Below are 20951 nucleotides of genomic sequence, written 5' to 3'. Positions count from 1 at the left end.
TGCAACAACTAATACGAATGCAATAAGTGCTACGAGGAAGGCTCAGGGTAGTACTTCTTGAAGAGGTGAGTTTTCAGCCTGCGCCTAAAGATGGGCAGCGACTCTGCTGTCCTGACGTCAGTGGGGAGTTCATTCCACCACTGAGGGGCCAGGACAGAAAAAAGCTGTGACCGGGTGGATCGGCCGCAGGGACCTCTGAGCGACGGGGCAACCAGTCGCCCCGAGGCAGCAGAGCAAATATTTTCTGTATGTCTCAGGTCTATCTTAAGTGTATAGAAAGCAGCTGTATTTAAGAATTAACAGAACAGTTTTGCAGACTGAAAAGGTTTTATTTCAGAGAATCACAGTGTTGGTGGAATACAAATAGGTGAGGTATTTCTGGATTCAAACACATAATGTACATTGAACAGCTAATGAAAACAGGTAGGTAATCAGGCAGTAAAAAAAACAATCAGTAAATATATTCAAATTCATGTTCTTAACAAAAAGATGAAACAACCTTAACCTTTCAAAAACCTATGGCCAAAAAAGTGTATTAAAAGAAAATGTACAGCCTTAACAACATTGAAGTCTATCTGCACAGGGTTTAGGCAGATTTGCCTATTTTTTGTAAACAGCAACTGGTGAGTCTCATTTTAGATGATAATTACAAATATCTTCACTGATGGCTATGCACGGTTTAAAAATCATTTGCATGCAGTTACAAAAATCCAATGACGTATTGGATTTGTCAATCTGGTCACGTTTAGCCAACCTCATACCAAATGAATTCACACAAACACATCTCCCCACTGGAGAGAGCCAAAAAATAAAGTAAATAAATTAAAATACAAAAGTTTTGACATCAAGTAATATGAATACAAAAAAGCTTTCTATATTTGTATCATATACATGTATACTTGTAACAAGTAAGTAAACCAGCTTGTCATGCCACAGACGCCACCGCAGAACACCGATGGGTTTGCTGCGCTGTCTCAGTTATTTGATAAACACTGAATAATTCCTCAATCCTTCCTCTTAAAATAACGTCCACAGTTAAGGAGATTAAAAGAAGCATGTGCTAAATTTAACAAAGAAGCATTTTCCTCCAACTGGCTCAGCAGAAGATGCAGTAGTGCCATTCCAAACAGCCCAGCAATAGCTTTGTTGGTGGGCAAGATGTAACCCTTCCCACACCGGCTCGGAAACCAAAGTTCCCCCTTAGCCTTTGGTATTACCAGGTTACACATTCGGGTCTGACCCCTTGTTTTTAAGAGTTTACATAAAGACAAGGAGGATACTCAAAGTGAGGAAAGAAAATCTTTCAAGCCCCCCTTCTTGCTCTGGTGGTCCTCTCGCATTAGTAGCTTGCTGAGACGCTGGACGACCCAATTTTTAGCTTTGGAGGGAGTCTTGGAGGAAGATGAGCCTGAGCCTGAGCCTGAGCCTGAAGTGGTAGAGGAGGACCTGGAGAGAGAGAAAGTTGGGAAGAAACGGAAAAAGTAGGAGGGATGAAAAGTTAAGATAGGGAAATTTAAGATTTTGTTGGTTGGCAGGAAATGTTAAAAGTGTGCTGTCAACAAGGTTATGACCTGGCATGCATGGGTACCAACACCTTCCACCCGTACAGCTAGCTGCAGTTCTCTTAATGAAATGTAATCATTCAAATTCTGACAGGCTTGACACATTATCCGCTCGGATGTCTGTGACACCGACCAAGTTTAGTTGACGGAGGTTATTTGTTGAACTGTAGCTCAGCGGATATTAATACCTGACACCTTAAAATAACTTACCTAGGAGTATGAGCAGGAGTCTTGTCTTTGCCAGGAGCCTTGGGGGTTGTCATGTTGGCTCTGTGGGTTGACTGCGGGGTCTTGTGTTTGCCGGCGCTCCCCGGTGTGCTGTGGCTCTTAGCGAGGGTAGCTATGAACTCCCTGTTCATTCCTTTGTGTCTGGATGTCTTACTGCAGGTGTGGCAGGTGGCCATCTGGGATAAGGAGAGGAAAGGAACATATTCATTAACATTGCATGGCCCCGCATCTGAATTCCCCTCATACATAATGAGGTTTTGAGGTGAAGGCCTACAAGGCACACAAAAAAAGAAAAAAAATAATCTGAAAGTTTTCTTCAAGGTCCTTCAAAGGCAGTAAAACCAGAGCGGTCTGACTTTCTCAGGGGCACACAGGAGTTTGGTTGTGACTCTAGATCGATTGCAGTGACAGAATGCCTCCAGGGATGCTGGAAACAGGACTTGCAGCAGTTGTGGTCAGGAAAGGGGGGGCTGAAATGAGAAGTGCCCAGATGCCCTGTGGGACACGGTCCAGCCCAAAGCCTAACACATGTCAGACACATCTATGGCTGAGGAATAGTTCACAATGGAGTGCAGGAAGCAAATTCATGAGAGGAGACGAACCACTTGACAGCTGAGGCTTTTCCCATTGGCGCTTCCAAAGATCCCCTTCAATGTTTGTACAGATTTGAAAATATCTGGATTAGTTAAAGCGGAATGGGAAACATTGAGTTAGCCTATGAGAGGCCAAGGGGGGGGGGCTGTTGCCATGCAGTTTCACCCATTCAGGGTACGGGTGCTATAAGAGCCGTCAGACAACTTTTTCAGTTAATCTCTATGAACCTTTTTCTTTTTTTTTAAGCAGCAACTACTTTCTTTAGTCAAGTTTACCCTTTACTTCACTTTACATAATGAATTTCAAACAACTTCCTGACACAGATTACACAAGAGCCTATATTAGGTAATGAACACAGACACTTGTGAGAGTGACGAGACGCAGCTGCTGCTTTACGAGATCCTCATTCTTCAAGACAACAGTTAGCCTCCAAGATCTTGTGTCCCAATAAAAAGGTGTAGTGCATGTGAGTAGACACTGACTGGGATACACTAAGGTGCCATCTGTCACGGGGTTAATGACAGACATTATGCTGCAACCCCAAAAAGATGAAGAACGAAAACAGCAGCAACAAACTCACTCTTCACATCCATAACATTTGAGCCATGATCTTATGCAATTGCTGTCCAGTATTCACAACAAAGACACAACTATAAGCTCAAGTGATGACAAAAAATTGGAGACAATCACATCATCTCAGAGATGAGTGTACATGCAAGACAAGCTACATGGCTACATTCTGGCTACAGAATCCCATTAATTACATAAGCCATCCAGAGTTGCACAATGTTGAAACTGGTCAGAACAGACCACCAGTTCAGGTGTCAGCAAGTCTGAGCCGAGCTGCTGACAGTCCAGAATGCTGATGAGATGGAAAACTCACCGACACGAAGGCAGCCATTTCAGATTCTGACAGGTGTCTATTGGTGGCGGAGAGTTGGGTTTCGATGCACCGGGAGTACAGAGTTCCTCTTTCTTCCTACGGGACTGCGTATGAAATGTTTACTACATTGTCCAGCTTTATACAAACCAAGCCCAGCAAGTGACCCGCCCATCTTTGCATAGGGGTGTGGCTGAAAGGAGCAACCAATGCAACGGGGTCGACTTCTCTGCGGGACAGCCAGCACTCTGCTGCTGATTTGTCAAACTAAGCTGGACTCATTTAGACACATCGTTGTTTGCAAACTGATTTAAACCACATGGGGAAAAAAAAAAAGTCAGACCCTCACTAAGCTTCTCCAAACACAGGCAGTATGGTTGAAAGGTATTGTTGGAATCCAGAAAGATAAAAAAAAGAAAAAAGAAAATCCATGTAGAATATGTCATGAAATTGTTTCTTTATCAAAAAAACAATTGGACAGAATTCAAGAAGGATATATTATGCTATTTATAATGCAGCACACAAACAAAAGATTGGATGAAAAGCTGTGAGAAAATACTATACAAGCCACTGTCATAGTCATCAGAGAGGTGTGATGGTTCTGCCTTGTATATATTGTTAAGGTGTAGCTGAATAGAGAAGTCATTACAAACAGAGGCCAGTGTGGTGATTTGATTTTCAACACCGCCCATCCAAAAGAACTGATTGCCTAATACATTTCAGCCCAAAAAGATTGCACTGATTATAAACAACAACGTTTGGCGCCATCATTTCCAAATGAATGCAGCAAGGTGTTTTATTGTCTAAACATCTAATCATCTTCTCTATGGATAAGGTATATTCCATGTTCTGTTTCCTGTATGGTTCCTGACCTATCTGGATAATTTAAGTGGTAGAATCACTTTCTAACTCCTAAATAGGCAAGCCTCAATTTCAGCAGATGATGCATCACACTGAAGAGAACGGTCAACAGAAAAAGCCTTCTTGTTATCTCTCCTGACCTCGAAATAACTGGCACACGGTTAAACTTAGCAAAGCTCAAACGAATTGTGATCACAATCGTTGTTTAAAAAAAGTCTTAACAACTCAAAGCAACTATGTTGAAGATGCAGATAAAGCTGGAGCAGCTGGTTTTAATCCATAAAGGATGAATTTAGCTGGAGATCGTAAAGCTGTTCAAACGTATCGTTCAGGGACACACTGTGTCTAATGGGGCTTAACATTGCAAAGACATGGCAGAGGATGTCATATGAGCGCCACTTTTTGGTTATCTAGAGGTATTTCAGAGAAACAGACCTATAGAGAGTCAAGTGGCACTACCCTGGATGATCTGGGTTCACGTGTATAGGAGTAAGTATCTATCCTGCTGTAGTGTCCTCAAGCCCAATATTGAATTTCTAATGATTCACTTTAGCATTAATACTACACAACTGAATCACAGTTAAAATAACATTTGCAAGTCACAGACCACAGTCAATTTTGGAATTTCTTGCATTTAGAAAATCTCCAATTGAGTTCCTACATGCATTAACTTGAAGAGTTTGAACTTAACTGCCTGTTATATTCTTCTGCAACTGCTAAATGTCCTCCTTTAGATCATTAAAGTGTCATCCAATCAAATCTTATCAGAATAATACTTAACAGGACCTTTTTGTTCCCCGGGCTATGAATGCTGCTATACCCGCAATTGAAACACATACTGTAGGTGATCAGGGCTGTGGACATTTAGGTGACTCTAACATAGATAGACAGCTGGCTGCAGATGGATGTTTAGGACTATAGTGACCTGCTGCTGTTTATCCCAATGCTTTATCCTCCAGTTACCGCTATCGGCCCCACTATCATCACTAAAAAGACAGGCTCTAAGAAAGGAGATGTTGTGCGCGCGTAAAAGCTCAGTGGAGAGACAAAGTGTCACTGTCCATTCCGAAACAACGATGATGGTGTGGCAACTGTATGGTGGCGACAATTCGTGAAAACCCAGAATGAAATCGCCACCCATCACGTGTCGCCGCGTAATTTACACTAATCCTTTGACGTGTAAACTCTTGGAGGGACCGGTGCCACAAACAGATGTGATTTCTTGTCTGTTGATCCTGGGAGCAGACACAGTGGCCAGTCAAGCATATGGCAAGAGACGAGCTGGAGCTTCTGGGTAGGAAGAGGATAAACAACCACCAAAACACAGCCGGGGGAATATTAAGGACAGCTGCTTTTGGCAGAATGTCTGTTGCTGATAAATATCGGTTCATCATATGGTCAGAAGAAAAAAGCGTGACTTGTTACTATGATATTAAAACAAAATCCACCATACAGGAAACCAGTGAATAGCAATTAAATATTGCCTCTAGCCTGCGTATACAGTATATATTCTAAAGAGGAGCATTATGCGTGCTTGTGTTTATGAACCGACGCAGACAGCCACAGTAACAGACAGACTTAACTTTGATCACTTACATATACATCTCGTTTATTTGGTTCTGGAAAATGCACAGTGCATAGAATATCAGCTCGTGCCGTTTATCCTGCAAATCATAAAAAAGATCAAACGTAAACACCTCACTAACAGCCCACTTCAACATTCTTAAGAGAAAATAAACCATTCTGTTAATTCTTATGGTGTCTGTGCACTGAAGGGGTTTAAAGGCAAAGAGTGCTTGCCAGCGTGCCGACAAATCACCATCAAGGCTTTAATCTACGAGCTTTGACCTAAGACATGCACTCTGTGTAAGTGTACACTAATGTACAGAGATACAAGGATGGTGTTTCAGCAAAATAGTGCAAGATAACTCCAAACACAACAACTCTCTTTGAGGCTCCTGCAGCTCCGTGTTATGCAACTGGAGCGGTGCCCAGTTGCCCACAATGAAACCCAATATTGTGGCAAATAAGAAGACTGGAGTCACGAGTTAAACACAGCAGAGCTTGTCTTGTCTGAACCTAATCAACACAGAAATCATCGCCTCTGCTGTCCTGGACCTGCCGGGTCTTTTGTAACGAACCCTCACACATCTTTATTACTGCCACCATTCGATCACTCACACATGCAACATTGGATGTGAGAATTAAAAAGGAAAAAAATGCATGTGAAACACACATACACAGACACACAAACCCACATAAATCAATTCTACAGATGGACTCTTTCTTCTATTAATAGCCCCTGCTCCATAAATACCTCCCTTCCTGCTGCTAGAGGTCAGCCAGGGTTGATTCATTTGACCTAGGCCGACTGACACCACCCAAGAGGGGAGAGATGAGCAGAGTTACAGGAGGAGTGACATAATTAGGTGCCAACAAGAATCTTTGAATAGATCAAAAAGCATAAAAAAAAGTTTGAAACTGTTGAATGTTAATTAAGTGCAGCTTTCAGAATGCCAAAAGCACAAATATCTGCGTGCACTCTGCGCGGCACTGATCCGAGAACACATCGATACGACACAATAAAGTGGAAAGCAGAAGAGCAACTGGGGGATCAATACGAGGCCGGCTGTGATGTTGCAGCCAGCCACTTAGTCACACTGTCACACAGAGACACCCGATCTGAATGCAGAGCCGCAACACACTGCCATTTAAAAATATAAGACTGTCATATCAGTTTCTCTCTTTGTTTTGGTCTCTGTTGGTGATAAAGGTCACATTTCATCCAGCATCACACCAGCAGGTTTGGCTCAAAACAAACCAGAGCAAAGGCTGCAGGAAATATCTCAACATTTTAAATGATTGTTTATATCGCATAGTAACTCAGTGTTTGCTAAGCTTAACTTACCTGGCCCCGCCGAGCCTGCAAGCTCCTCCCCAGCCCCACCCTCCCGTCCAAATATGGTTACTTTTGGCTCCAAAGAAACAAGATGGCGGCAGACAAAATGCCAAACTCAAGGCTTCGAAACAGTAGTCCATAAACCAATGGGTGAAGTCCCAGTGGCTACGTCCACTTCTATTATACATTCCATGGTTTATCCCCTTGTCAGCATTTGGGGCCTCACTATCATCAGCTGGCAAAACACTGAAGCAATGATATGATAGGCTCAAAAAAAAAAACACCAACTTTACTCAATGAAGGTGTGTGCGTGTGCCTTTTCACGTAAAAGCACAAAAAGAGATCATAGACCATATATTAGAAGCGGACGTAGTCACCGTGACGGCACACAGTGGTTTAACTGCCATTTTGAAGCTTCAATTTGTCATTTTAGATGTCGCCATCTTGTTTTTTTGCAACCAGAGGTGACACAAGAGAGTGGAGCAATTGAACGCTGAATACAAATTTAGGCAACCAAAAATGTTAAAAATGAACTTTCATGAACTGTAAACCTACTGTGAAATGGATACATTTGTTGCTGACAACGCCGTAAAACGCCCTAAAGCATACCATGCTTTATCGTCCATACCACTTGAAATGGGACCATCATTTTCTAATGAAGTCATTCTGTATTGAAGAAGACCTGAAAATAGTGATTGTCACCATAAACTCACGTTGAAAATTGTTTACTGAGGTAATAAATCCAGAGAGCAGTAGGGTCATTGTCTCATAGACTTGCCAATAGAGATAATGCAGGTTTAACGCACTTTTGCATTGGTTTCATTATTCAGACCAGGAGTTTGCCGCCTGTAAGACAGACTCAACAATATGTCACTGTACAATCCAAAACCTCTTGATGGTATGGCTGCTGTAAAGTGACAAGTCATGACAACATGAAATCAAATCCTAACCGTCACGTGTATCTAATTTAGGCTTACGCTAATCCTTTGACATGTAGTGTATGAACTTGGAAGAACACGTGAGCAGGTGCCAAAGAGAGATTTGATTTCTGTTCTGTCAAGTAGGATTTATCCAAGTCAACTAGATCATATAAAATAATGATGAATGAACGCCTGGAAGGCAATAAATCAGCAATATCACACAGTGAAAAGACGCTTCATAAGGTTCCTTTAGATATAACATCAAAAACATCCTACCAAAAACAATGATAACAAATGGTTCTTATATCATCTGTGGAAGCGTCCTCCAGGACATGCTGTCAAGGTTTGGTTTGAATCTGGAAATGTGCCCAAGACCTTAAAGGCCTTGTGTATTTGCATTCATGACACTTTGAAATGTAAAATTAAATGTTTCCATCGTGCGCAAACCAAAGAGTCTTTGACATTGTCACAAAGAGACAAATGTCACCTGTGGGTGATATGATGAGGTGGACCTGAACTATAAGGTGACTTTAACTTAAAGTATTACATTGTGGGAATAGAAGTTCCCCAATGATTAAGATTTAGAAAACAGAACCTTGCGTATGGTGCCTTTATAAGTCTGACAATAATCATAAATAATATAGTTTTAGCTATGAATCTACACACAGTTTTATGCACCTGGCCCCTGGATGGACCAGCTGTACTTCTCTGAGGCAGAGTCCTGGGGTTTGAGGAGAAAAAAATACAACTCAGAGACAGATCTAGATTTAGAGCTCCTCTGTGGCCATTATACTGTAAAAGCAAACTAATGGCACATGTGTGTCTTTATGACAGATTTGCGATGTATGCCATTAATGCGAATGTCTGCTGTCAGAATCGGCTACAGGAGCGATATACTGCAAATGCTGGTGAGTGGAGGATCCAAAAACTGAACCATGACACCAATGCCAACTTACAACTGATCCTTCAGAGGGGATTACCAAGTTCCAGAATAGGAAAACAGTGGTGAGGAAACAGAGCTAATTGACAGATGACGAGCTGTTATAGAGCAGCATCAAGTTCTCTATGGGGGGTTTTATGTGACATGCTGGGCCACAAACATGTTGACAGCTGAGAGAAAGCAGTGTTCATCGTGTGTGTCGGTGTTAAACAAACCAATGTGCATGCATTCTGAATATGTGTGTTTTCAAGTGTGTATAAATGACTTTCTATGACTGCTGTACTGTTTGTATATTTTCTAAGGAACTTGCTTCAAGTACTTCAGATCACACAAATTCCGTACACACGTGAGACACGAGGGAACCACTCCAGCAAGTCTTCTGTGTTTGTATCTAAAGAAGCTCACTGTTGCTGTTTCAGACTCCCTCCTGGTCTTTGTCTTCCCAAACACGTCCCCCTCTTGTCATCCTGCCCGACCTCGAGGTGCCGAAGATTCCTGTTCCCTGAGAGCAAACAGCATCAAGACATCTATGTGTCCTGTTTCCTGTCATCTCCTTAAGAGGAACATTCCCAAACGACATTACTCCAGTAAAAGACAAACATGACAGAGGGATGTGGTGAAGAGATGGCCAAGAATGGAGGGAGGAGAGAAGAAAGATGAGGATGATATGAGGGGGACGGGGGGACGGGGGGGCGGTCAGTTAGGAGAGATGAGGTAAAATGCAAGAGAAGAAGAAGGAGGGGAGGGATTGAGGGGTGCAAGAAGAAAAAAACCCCCCCAGAAGAATAGGGGATGAGATGTGGCTAGTGAGGTCAAGAAGAAGTGGTGACATAAATTATAACAAGAGGCTGGCCTCATGTCAGAAAGAGATGGCCCTTCTGAGAAAAGGAAAAGATAATTTCAACCACTTATGTTCTGTTTTTTCAGGCCTGGTTCATCTGTCATTCTGAACGCAAGTGTTGTTTTCAGAGTGAAAAACAGGTGTTGTGTAATAGCAGCATTGTGACTGCGCATTCAGTAAACGTGCCTATCCACCTGTCTCGGGAAAAATATGCTATTCTTCTGGTGAACTACCAGGCAAAAAAAACAAAACTATACTTTGTTGCTTGTAACAAACAACTCGGCTGGGAAGCATATAAATCTAGGGCTCCAGGAGGAAGAACAGAAGAACGGAGGAGGAGGAGGAGAAAGTGCTATCTTTCACTCCATTTAGGGACTGTGCTTCTCTGGCGGTGCTACAATCCAACTTATTTCCATATCGTGAATAAACACGCCTGATTTATAATAGCCCAAAGACACAGCTTCACAGAGCTGATGGAAGCATATCATGCGCTGGCATCCACCCAGAGAGAGAACCATCGATTCATCCTGAAGGGAGACGATGGACAGAAATGACTGGGATTTACATCCTGGAGTACAAATACTGCACACCATCCACATGTATGAGTGTGGATAACTCCTGGTAATGTGTATGCTTTTAAATATATATTTTTTTGGTTTTCATTATTAATCAACACATATTTGTTGTTAACAAGTTAACTACTGCTACTGTTAACAAGGAACAGTAGAAAAAAAATGACTTTGTTTGGAAGACCAAATATTTCACTAACAACAGCCAGAAAGACTTCAATGTTCAATGTGGTCTGGAGAAACAACTTAGACTAATCAACATACAATATTTAAAAAAAACAGTCTCTAAAATAAACTAGCTCTTCAAAGAACACCGGAACACCGCTCATCCAGAGCAACATCCCAGAATAGTTTTGACACCTGGAAGAAGACTGAGAACACAAGCGTCTGCAGATACTCACACCTTGTTATGTATAAACGTCTGCCTCGGCCTGAACAATACATTTATACGACAGCATGTTCGGATTGTTTCATCGATAAATCTTTGCACATTTTCTTGCGAGTGTCACATGACTAACGGTAAGAAGAGCAGAACATTGTGTACACAGCCGGAGCACTGTCTGTGGAAACAAAATCAACAGCAGCTTCTTGTGAAAAAGCCAAAAAAAACTGGCACCTCTATTACATCAGATTTTCTGTTTATCCAAACCACCACATGCTTCTATCTCTAAAGAGGAGATGAGTGGATGCTGAGCTCATTATATTCAGGCTCTCTTCGTGCTGCGTTCTGTTCATCAACAGCAAAGCAGCCGACATGCCTCCTCTTATCTCACCACTCCACCACGCTGCATTTTAAGGGCATCGCTGCTTTACTTGTTGCCCCTTGAACTGCCGGTATACGACGGGCCGGTGACCTTTCAAACAGAGGGGTAAAAATACCTCGGAGGATCTGCTCGGGGTTGTATTGTTTTAATAGGAAGTCTCGTGATGAGCCAGCGTCAACATTCTCCACCGTGACCAAACCACTGGTGATGAACGGGTGAGAGGCGAGGTGCACAGTCACGGCTGAGTGTCTGTAAGAGAGGCCTTCAGGGTACGACACACCACATAGTTATGTTTGACTGAAGGTGTGTTTGAGGAGCCACGCAGGTTTAGGTTTATGGATGTGAAGTCCAGGATTGGGTTCCACCGGTTATTCATAAATCCATCAGCAGGTTTGTGTGTCAAGTCCTGCCTCAGGTCTTAGAAGCTACTATGTAGTTATAAACTGAGAGGGGCGTCTTCTGAAAGTCCATGTGAAATGACTCTGCACAACTATATATTTATTATTAATAACAATTGAGGGTTGATAACATTTCTGATGTAATCAAATTTCACAATTAAATCAAGATTCACAAAATCCGTGTTGGTGCGGCTTTGAGGCCGGTTCAGATGCAGTGAATTATTGCTACTATCGGTCAGATTGATGCTATATTTTATTTCATATATTTTAGAATAATTTGGTAATATTTTGGTATATTATTTCGTTATTATATAAAAGATTCTCTCAAAACACCGTCTCTCGATGACTCCCCCAGCAGACCCTGGATCTGACCTTCACCACAGTCCACAGAACAAGAACAGGAAGGAACAAAAAGCCACCGATTCACACAAATTCATGTAACAAGACGACACCTTTTTCTCTCGCAGTCTATCATTTCACTTCTGTTCGCCTGTCTAATCCATCTTCCTTTCCTCTCTCTTGCTTTGATTCCCTTTTTCTGTTTCACTCTCTTATTCTCCTCCGCTTCTCTCACGACTACATTTTATTGCGGCTCCCTCTCTCCATCTCTGTCTTCCCTCTCTGACCTCAGAGTCAACTGATTTATAGTGCAGAGTGGGTTCAGAGTGCCTCGCGGTGAACACCTGCATATTAAATGAACCTGACCGGATTTTAATGAGGCAGCAGCATTTCCACTCGAGCTGTCTTCGTTAGGGCTGATGTCTGATCACCGGAGGGGCTCTTCAGAAGTTCTCTCCCGTCGCTGCTCTCTCTGATGCAGGGGAAACTGACTCTAACGCCACGAACACCGGTTTCATTAGAGCGGGAAGGTAAAAACGAGCTTTGCACTCCGTCTGCGCCGGGTGCCATCCACAGAGAGGACAGTCAAAAAGGACAACTACATCACTTTAGGGGGCTGTGGGAGGGAACAGGGTGAGCGTTCACAAAGCACTGTCTGGCAAAATGAGTTCTCTTACAGGTAAGTTTAATGGAACCACTGCAAAGACTGTGCCATAAGGAAACCAGGCACCTTCTGAGGAATTAATATAAATGACTTCATAAATATAAATGGCAACAAAGGCTGGAGGCAATACACTAAGAGACAATGCAGGGGCTTGTTGAGTTATAATAAATAATGATGTGATACATCTTTGAACATCCCTCGGATATTATTTTGTGCCTCTCCTCCATAGGTCAGAGGTCAACACTAGCTAAAGAATAAGTGTTCAGCTCAAAGACTGAAAGTGGCTGATAAATACGTGTTGATGACCAGTAGAGCACAACCGATACTTCAGAGGAACAATATATAATCACCCAACGGAGGCTAATCACAGGAATGACCAACAAAATACGTAAATATTCAAATAAAATTGAGATAATCTGCTAAAATGTTTGTTGTAAATTAGACAATTACTTTTCCACCAGGTATTATTCCTAAATACTAACATCAGCATATATCAGTCGGCCCCTTCCCTTATTTTTGCACCACTTAAATAAGGGACACATTTCAGGCATATGCTCCTGGTGTTTTTTCTGCCATGACAATATGCTGCAGTGCAATGCAATACAACTCTCTGTGGTGTCGTAGTGTTTTGTCTTCTCACCAGTACTGAGGAGGACCTTTGGAAGCGTTGCAGCAGATTTCTCTGCACCAGACTGAGCCGTTTTCCCCTGGCCTTCCTGAGCAGGACACTCTGCTCCCACGCTGATGGACGCCGCTTGGGCCGCAGCCGCATCCGGTGATTGTCAGGCTGCAGCCACTGATAACAGTACGGACACACAGAGGTGCTCTGCAGCAGCCTGGAGGATTTCTGCTTCGCTGGTGCTGAGAAGAGGAGAGAAAAAGATCCTGAACACTAAATGGCAAAACTCCCTATTGATGAGGTTTTGTTTGACATGGACCCGTGTTTGGTTCTGTGTGTTTGGTCCAAACAGGCCGTCTGCTACAGAGAGCAGGCTGACTCAGTGTGTCCGGCCGTTTAGTGACATTTATCAACCTTGACGAGTCTGTGACAAGGTCTGACTTACTACTGCATTCAGCTCTCTGTGGCTATTACATTCTGGAGCTTCACTGATGAAATGTGCAAAAATTCTAATTGTTATTAAAAAGTAAGATTTGCAAGGATGTGCAGGTGTCTTAACTTACCCTTAGCCTTCATAGGCCACTGCCTAGAGAGGGGAAAAAGGAGACAAGTTCAGACATTTTGAAGAGATACTTAAAAAACATTAGTACGAGATAACTATGAAGTAATAATTACAGCGTCTCTTAAATAGATAATATTGTTGGTTCTCTATAATACTGTTAAGTAGTTGAACGTGCATATCATTATTTCAAAATGCCCTTTGAATTAAAAAAAAAAAAAAAAAAGCAGTTGGTGAAAAATACTGGCAGTTACAACGTTAAAATACATGCAAATAAACACATTACTAGATGGAAAGACCAGTTTGGTAAGTAACAGTTTGTCACGGACAGCCTGTCTGTTCCCATTATGCGTACTGGAAAACATGCAACCAGAAAAGTAATCCCACACACACACACACACACACACACACACACACACACACACACACACACACACACACACACACACACACACACACACACACACACACACACACACACACACACACACACACACACACACACACACACACACACACACACACACACACACACACACACAGGGCTACCTCTGTAACCACTAGGACGCCTCCAACTTTGGAACGCTCATAATGAGATATTTGTGAAAACATTTTCACTAAGCCACCGCTAAGTCCCACTAAAATTAGCCCCCGGCTTAAATCAATAGAGGGAAATTTGCTGTCCAGCTGCACGTGTGACAGAGAGAGGCGGCGACGGGTCTGGCTCTTTATGGCGATGAGGAGGGGGCGAGGGGGGGGCGGCTTTTATCTGGAAGTGACCCGCTGGCAGTTTGTTGACACTCTCCACTTGCATTCTCAACCACCCCGTGTGTGAGACGGTGCATAATATTGCTGGATGGATGACGTCGTCTGTAGCGCAGGGTGGAGAGAGATTTGCGACATAACTGCCATCACTCATCCCACAGCCTGAGTCACTGTCCCTTGATCCCCCCACCCCCATCTCAATTTAATAATCAGTGGCTGGATTTAACTGTCAGATTATATAAAGTACTCTCATAAAATACTGGAAATCTGATATAAAACGCCAATATAAAAGTCAGCAGGTTTTGGATACATTACTGATAGTTATAATAACCTTTCTAGAAAACACTGATCATTAGGGTGCACTTAACACCACTGACAAATACATTCTGGCTACATAAAACGATACATTCTTCATCGCTTTGCAGTACTGAAAAAGCTAATTATCTGACAAAGCTATGAACAGACTCCAGTGTAGAGAAACTGGATTCTTGGGAATTTGGTTTCCCCGCTGCACCACCGATTAGCCAACTCTCAGAAACTGCACACCGCAAATACCTCTTCCACCGCACTGATCTTATTATCATACTTGTCGTGCATCTCCTTTCGAGAGCACACTTAGTTGTGGTGATGAACACTGACGAAGCGGGCCGTCCACATGAACTGCTGACAACTGGGAGATGCAATCAAGAGAGCCATAAAAAGATGCAACGCTTTGGAGGGTAATTGGGGGGGGGGCTGCTGTGTTGGCTTCGATGTAATAATGTAATTAAAGACAGAAGTGCTGGCTGAGGCAAAGAGCATGATGGACATTTCATTGCTACCATCAGGGAAAACAGTGCTATTGCTGGGATAGTCTGAAAAATCCTTCACTGATCGCTTGTAACTCATAGATATTTAGACACAGCAGTCGGGCTCTGTTGGTGGTGTGGTCAGCGACAATTAGTGACTACTCTAGATACTGTGTCCTTCTAGAGCGTAGACTGGCAATGGTTCCCATTTATCAGCTGGATGTGACAGAGAAAGAGGCCAGCAGCTGCCTCCCAGTCTAGAGCTCACATGTAAGGTTGGTGACGTCTGCTGGCTCCTGCTGAGAGCGGCCGTAAGACGAGAGATACAGTGAGAGGGTGAAAGGTGAAAGTAGTTTGTAAGGGGGGGAGACAAAGAGCTCTCAAAAGATGTTGCAAGTGGGACGGAAAAATGTAGTGAAAGATTTCGACAAATATCAAAAGGTCATGACTTTCCCCTTAAGGATGAATGTTAAAAACGTTGGCGATCCCCTGACATTTAATTCAGCTCCAACATCAGGTCAGAATGTGACTCCTTTGTCCTTTGTACTTTGTGTTTGGGGCTAGAAACTAGCATGCTTACATGCTAAACTAAGATGGTACACATGGTAAACATTTTACCCGCTAGTTCTGTTCTGATTCTCATTATTATTATGCGCAGCCCCACGGATCTGCTAGCATGTATTTGGGATAAAACAGGCAATTTAAACATGGCAGCTTGGGAAATCATAACGGTAAATTGTCACTTTTTCCCTGACATTTTATTAATTTTTCACCAAAGTTCTTCATTAAATGAGAAAATACTCAGTCCTTCCTATTGTCAAACAAGAGTATACAAAACCATGTGGTTATTTTATATAGACAATTTTTTTATTGAATTACCAGAAAACATGCTATATTGTGATCGAAATAAGAAATGACGTATATGGTGAGAATATTTTGGCCATATCGCCCAGCCGTACTGTAACTACCCTACCCTGCTTTAATCTGCACTCATTCATCACAGCTCCAAAGCCTTTGGATATTGGATTATTACTGATATATATCCGTATCAATGTAGATAATACACTCGTCTCTATGAAAAAACAAGACAAGAGCATTCCAGGCTAATTAAAAGAAGAGTCACTGTGACATTGTTCGTCCAGCAGACATCCTACATATTTCGGTTATCAGCTATGAGCTCCAGTTACCAAACGCACAACTATGATTATTAACTTACTGGAAAGCAGCTTCACTAGTCCGGCAACAGGAGTCACAATAAAGTGACATCAGCTCATATACAAGGACATAAACTCACACATGAAACACGCCGTCACGTTCACTGAATACAATCCTAGACACACACAAATACACAAAAAAATCCAACTAAAATAATTTGTGAAAGCCTTTACTAAAAGTCGTTATTGATACATTTGATCTTAAACCAAAAAATTATGCAAACATACACACAGACCCATTCAGTCATCATCGGCCTGACAGAAGGTGAAGACAGTGGCAGAAGGCCGTAACACGATCTCCAACAAATATGTGTAGTAGTGTGTGTGTGTGTGTGTGTGTGTGTGTGTGTGTGTGTGTGTGTGTGTGTGTGTGTGTGTGTGTGTGTGTGTGTGTGTGAGTACAGACAGGCACCCACGACACAAACACTCTGGTGACGCATGACCAAAACCTGAACTGGAGTAAGAGAAGACACTGGAAACCCCCAGAGGAACACAGAGGCAGTTGTGGTTCATTAGAACTAAAAACATCCTCAACACACAGAGAGAGAGAGAGATGTATGCCAGCTATTTGAGTGGATGCGGAACAAAAACATTTTAATTTCCCTTCAGTTAACTGATCAACTGTGGCCAGGACCTCTATCTGAAAGGTTCATTCAGGCATTTTTTTTTAAATGTATGCAGTGATTTCCCTCCTGACATACCATCCAAATTACTACTCAGGCTGAGGATCAAACTCAGTAGTAAATTAGCTCATCATACTTAGGGTGAGTTTTAGCTATGGCTGAGGACCGTGTCTTCTCTGCCAGGCACTTTGGCATGAAACCAAGTCGTTCTTGCAGCCATATTGGTCCAAAACATTCAGACTCATGTCTTGCCTGAAGGACAGCTGGTTACAGTTAAATGTGGTCAAAATGTTCTATAAAACCACGGCTCATCATAGCCAGGGAATCTGTGGAACAGATCATTGTAATAAAGTAGCAGTGGGCTCACACACATCCGTAAAAAAATAATCCCTGACTTGCGGTGCCACTATTAAAACCTCTGTTTTTGTTGCCATTCACGGTTCTGCCCGCAGAATTCCTGGCCCGGGTGAAAGTGAAACCAAGACGGAGGATACAGGAACATGGCAGGAACCCAACTCAAACAGGAGCCACAAGAGTCCACACACACACTTTTACACACTTCACTGGCATTAATACCCATATAAACTATGATAGAGCTCATTCACAATAAGAGAGACCAAGTGTTAAGAGTTCTCCTGAAAATGACTTTACTATCGACACAATAAGGCAATCGCCACTGTGTGGGATAAGCCATCAGAGGAAAATGGTATAAATTCCTATGTTTGCAAAAGCAACAAAACTGAGGCAATGAACTGTAAAGTGATGACGCAAATTAGAAACTGGCATTCATTACTTTTGTGTTTCATTCTTATAGGGATGAAAAGACTTGACTTGTAGAGGTAAAGGCCGTTGGGAAACACTTGACAACCTTCTAAAAGACACAAGAGATGAGGTCTAGTTCACATACTGATAAAAGGGATAGTCTTTGCTGGCAGCACTTTATTTTCACCGTGTTGTTCTCATTTTATGCTTGTTAGTCAGGTGCCGAGACCTCACCAATGAAATCTACTTCACTTTGCAAATGCGCGACACTGAATGACAGCGAAGTTAAATTGAATTTATCAGTTTCAATAGCTCACATATACAGCACAAACTCATTCACTACAACTGCACTACTCACTTCACTACTCCTTTCTCTAAAAGGAAATAGCCACTGGAAGTACACAAACAGTCAACAAGAAGCACTATTCACCGTTTAAACAAACAAACAATATCTTGATTGCAGCGTCACTAAAGAAAAAAGTAAGCAAAGGCCAAATCTTACTCATAGACTTGTGGAGGTACAAACCGGTGATAAACCAAGCTGTGAATATAATCAGTCACTGATGATCTGTCAACACGATGGATGTGACACAAAAGGAGTGAAAAATATGAGCATTCTAAAACAATTGTGCATGTTAAACTATTTGAGCAGTGGTTAAATGTTAATAGAACAACCACAGCATAGTCCCACCAACAAAGTTCCCAGCTATCCCGTGCAAAGTGATTGACAGGTCTTTTAGATGGTCAGCCATCATCGGCTGTCAGGTTGCACAACCAGCTCTGCTCCCAGTAGACCACATGACACTAAAAACCTGTGCCATACAAATACACTGTGCAATACAATAGTTATAATAGTTTCTGTCTGTATATATAATATTTCAGTTACTGTGGATTCTTTACTGTTTTTTATTGCTTATTTATAATACTTATTTTTTATCTTTTTTGTTTGCACTATCCTCTATGCTGCTGTAATCCTGACTAATAAAGGATTATATTATCTCATCTTATCTTAATACATTGTGCACCAGACACCAATTCAATCTATTACAGATGTTAGACGTTTAGAGACTATTAACAGTCATTATTAATTGTTAACATGACAGTAAAGCCAGCCTGTTGGCCTGCTGATTTTTCATTTCTATGTCAAACTAGTCAGTTTAATGTGTAAGTAGTTCTATAATATGTGGATGTGTCATCTACTGTGTGTCCCTCGATTTTTCTTGTATTTCACCACTAGCTCTCATATCATTCCTCTTGGACAAAAGTCAATAAAGGCATCAGTTCTAACGTTGCCATCAGTCCATAAACACAGTGATCACTGGTAGAGCTCCTCCACCTAGCGCCGACAGGCCGCTACTACAACAATAAAGGAGGGACAGTTAGGAGCACAGAGGTGGAAGTGACATCTCAGGTAGTCATTTAAACACAGTGTTCTTACAGGAGGAACCGTGACAGCTCCGGACATGTGTCTTTATACAGCAGGGAGGCGTCCAACAGGAACATGGATGATGCTTCTTCACCAATAGTCTTCATGTCGATGCAGGGTGTAGTTCAGGTTACTACTGCGACACGTGGAGAAGAAAAAAAAACTGGAACTTCTTAAAACTTCTTCTGAAAACTATCAATGGTGGAAATGGAGGTTAACATACAGTTCTCACACATACTAGTTGGAGCTGTACCGCCCGGATGTGCTGAATAGGTCTAAATAGTTCATCCAGATGAAGCTGTAGAAAGGCTGCTGTGCAGGTTTCTGCAAATCCACGCTGTGTCGCAAGATAATGACGCTGCTCTCGCCGCGGTGCATTGTGGGAGATTGAGTAAATCAGCGAACGGAGTCTTCTCTATCTAACTGGTGTTTAGACTAACAGATCATTCTCTATAACTTTGTGGCTAGTTCTTAAAAAAAATACACTTAAATGAACCTTTATCCTACTAACTGGATTTCCGGCCATCAGAGGGAGATTTTTTTTTGTCATCTAACATTAAATCATTCACATTTTGCATAACTTTGTTAAACACTTTGTTCCTAATGACTCCATATAATTGTTTTCAGTAAAAGATGTATTTAGTGTTTCTTTAATATGTGGGGTTCTGGTGGGCCCACTCAAAGTACCCAATTGTGCCAATGCAGTGTTAATGATGGAACAATTGATTTAGTGGGTTCTAATTTAAAGTACCAGACTATCAAGGAGCAGGGCCTTACTACTCCTTTTCTCTATTTCCTCTTTACTCAACATGGAAATCATTATTAGATTATTTTTTCATTGTTAATTTATGTTTATTTTTTGTCTGTCATCCTATGTGATCATTTATAAAACAGTGTTGTTAGGCCAAAGTTAAATATGCTATTCAACAGACTAACTCATGACTGCATTTCTGAGATCATTTACCGCAACCTGGCTCTATTGAACAGATACCCTTTGATGTCACCAATCCTTAGATCTTATTGGACAGTAAGACTTGCCAATGTTAGACGACAGTGGGCTATATTGACATCATTATTGCTGTATCCTGCGCACTAACAAGCCAGGAACACATATTCTGCCATCCGACTACAAAACTCCTGCAGGATCAGTGAAGATATTGCACAGGTCTAAAAGGGAGGAAAAAGAGCTACAATGTCAAATTGTATATCTTGAAGCAGCAGCAGAAGAGGAGGGAGAGCCTGCTGAATGGATACCCTCTGGGCTGCGGATATCAGATGAAGCAACCCGGTGGAGAGGAGACGTGAGATGACAAGGCATGAGTTCCACACAGGGTTTGTTTCATTCAGCACCAGCTTCACCACGCTCCTGCTGTGCTCGTTCCCAAGGACTGGTCGCCTTTTACGCACATCTTTCCCCGGAATATCCACCCTGCTGAACGGTAGGTTTTATTTATGGCAAATGCTCAAAGACAATTAAGCGTTATCAATGTTATCCTTATATAATTGATCATGTTCCCACGTGAACATGAGTAAATATCCTCGGACAGCACTGCTAAGCGATCAATTTCTACCCATTTTGTACCTTTTGGAACTTTGGCATGCTATAAACTATATACCATGGGACATTAGGATTAGGCTGCAATAAAAAACGCACAGTAAGTCCATTTTAATAGTGAGTTTATTATTTCATGCTTATCTATATACCTATATGGCAGTTCATATTTTTACATGTAACA

The 20951-nt window shown here is 42.0% G+C and overlaps 1 protein-coding gene across 2 annotated transcripts; it reads right to left on the bottom strand.

Annotated features, from left to right (window-relative positions):
* Positions 1 to 316: 316 nt before the first annotated feature.
* c10h18orf21 (chromosome 10 C18orf21 homolog) lies at positions 317 to 19514 on the bottom strand. Of its 2 annotated transcripts, none has more exons than XM_054606359.1 (6): positions 19454 to 19514; positions 19228 to 19351; positions 13642 to 13664; positions 13100 to 13320; positions 1773 to 1966; positions 317 to 1446 (listed from the first exon to the last, which is right to left on the bottom strand). In XM_054606359.1, the coding sequence occupies exons 2-6, from the start codon at positions 19320 to 19322 to the stop codon at positions 1281 to 1283; spliced, it is 699 nt and encodes a 232-aa protein (XP_054462334.1). In that variant the 5' UTR covers positions 19323 to 19351; positions 19454 to 19514; the 3' UTR covers positions 317 to 1280. The 2 variants fall into 2 exon arrangements, with proteins under 2 accessions (XP_054462334.1, XP_054462335.1); XM_054606360.1 differs by having other exon boundaries at positions 19439 to 19474.
* Between the last annotated feature and the right edge of the window lie 1437 nt (positions 19515 to 20951).

Source organism: Anoplopoma fimbria, chromosome 10, assembly GCF_027596085.1.
Source record: "Anoplopoma fimbria isolate UVic2021 breed Golden Eagle Sablefish chromosome 10, Afim_UVic_2022, whole genome shotgun sequence".
In the NCBI taxonomy this organism is placed as follows: Eukaryota; Metazoa; Chordata; class Actinopteri; order Perciformes; family Anoplopomatidae; genus Anoplopoma; species Anoplopoma fimbria.
The sequence above is the reverse complement of the archived record's forward strand: the minus strand, read 5'-3'. Positions and strand labels throughout refer to the sequence as shown.

Excerpts from the sequence above, each read along its gene's own strand:
- c10h18orf21 (XM_054606359.1), bottom strand. The coding sequence starts at position 19,322 with ATGAAGACTATTGGTGAAGAAGCATCATCCATGTTCCTGTTGGACGCC. Across the intron at positions 13,321-13,641 it reads GTGGCCTATGAAGGCTAAGG|CACCAGCGAAGCAGAAATCC; the intron begins GTAAGTTAAGAC and ends TCCTCTTCTCAG. Across the intron at positions 1,967-13,099 it reads AAAGGTCCTCCTCAGTACTG|ATGGCCACCTGCCACACCTG; the intron begins GTGAGAAGACAA and ends TCCTTATCCCAG.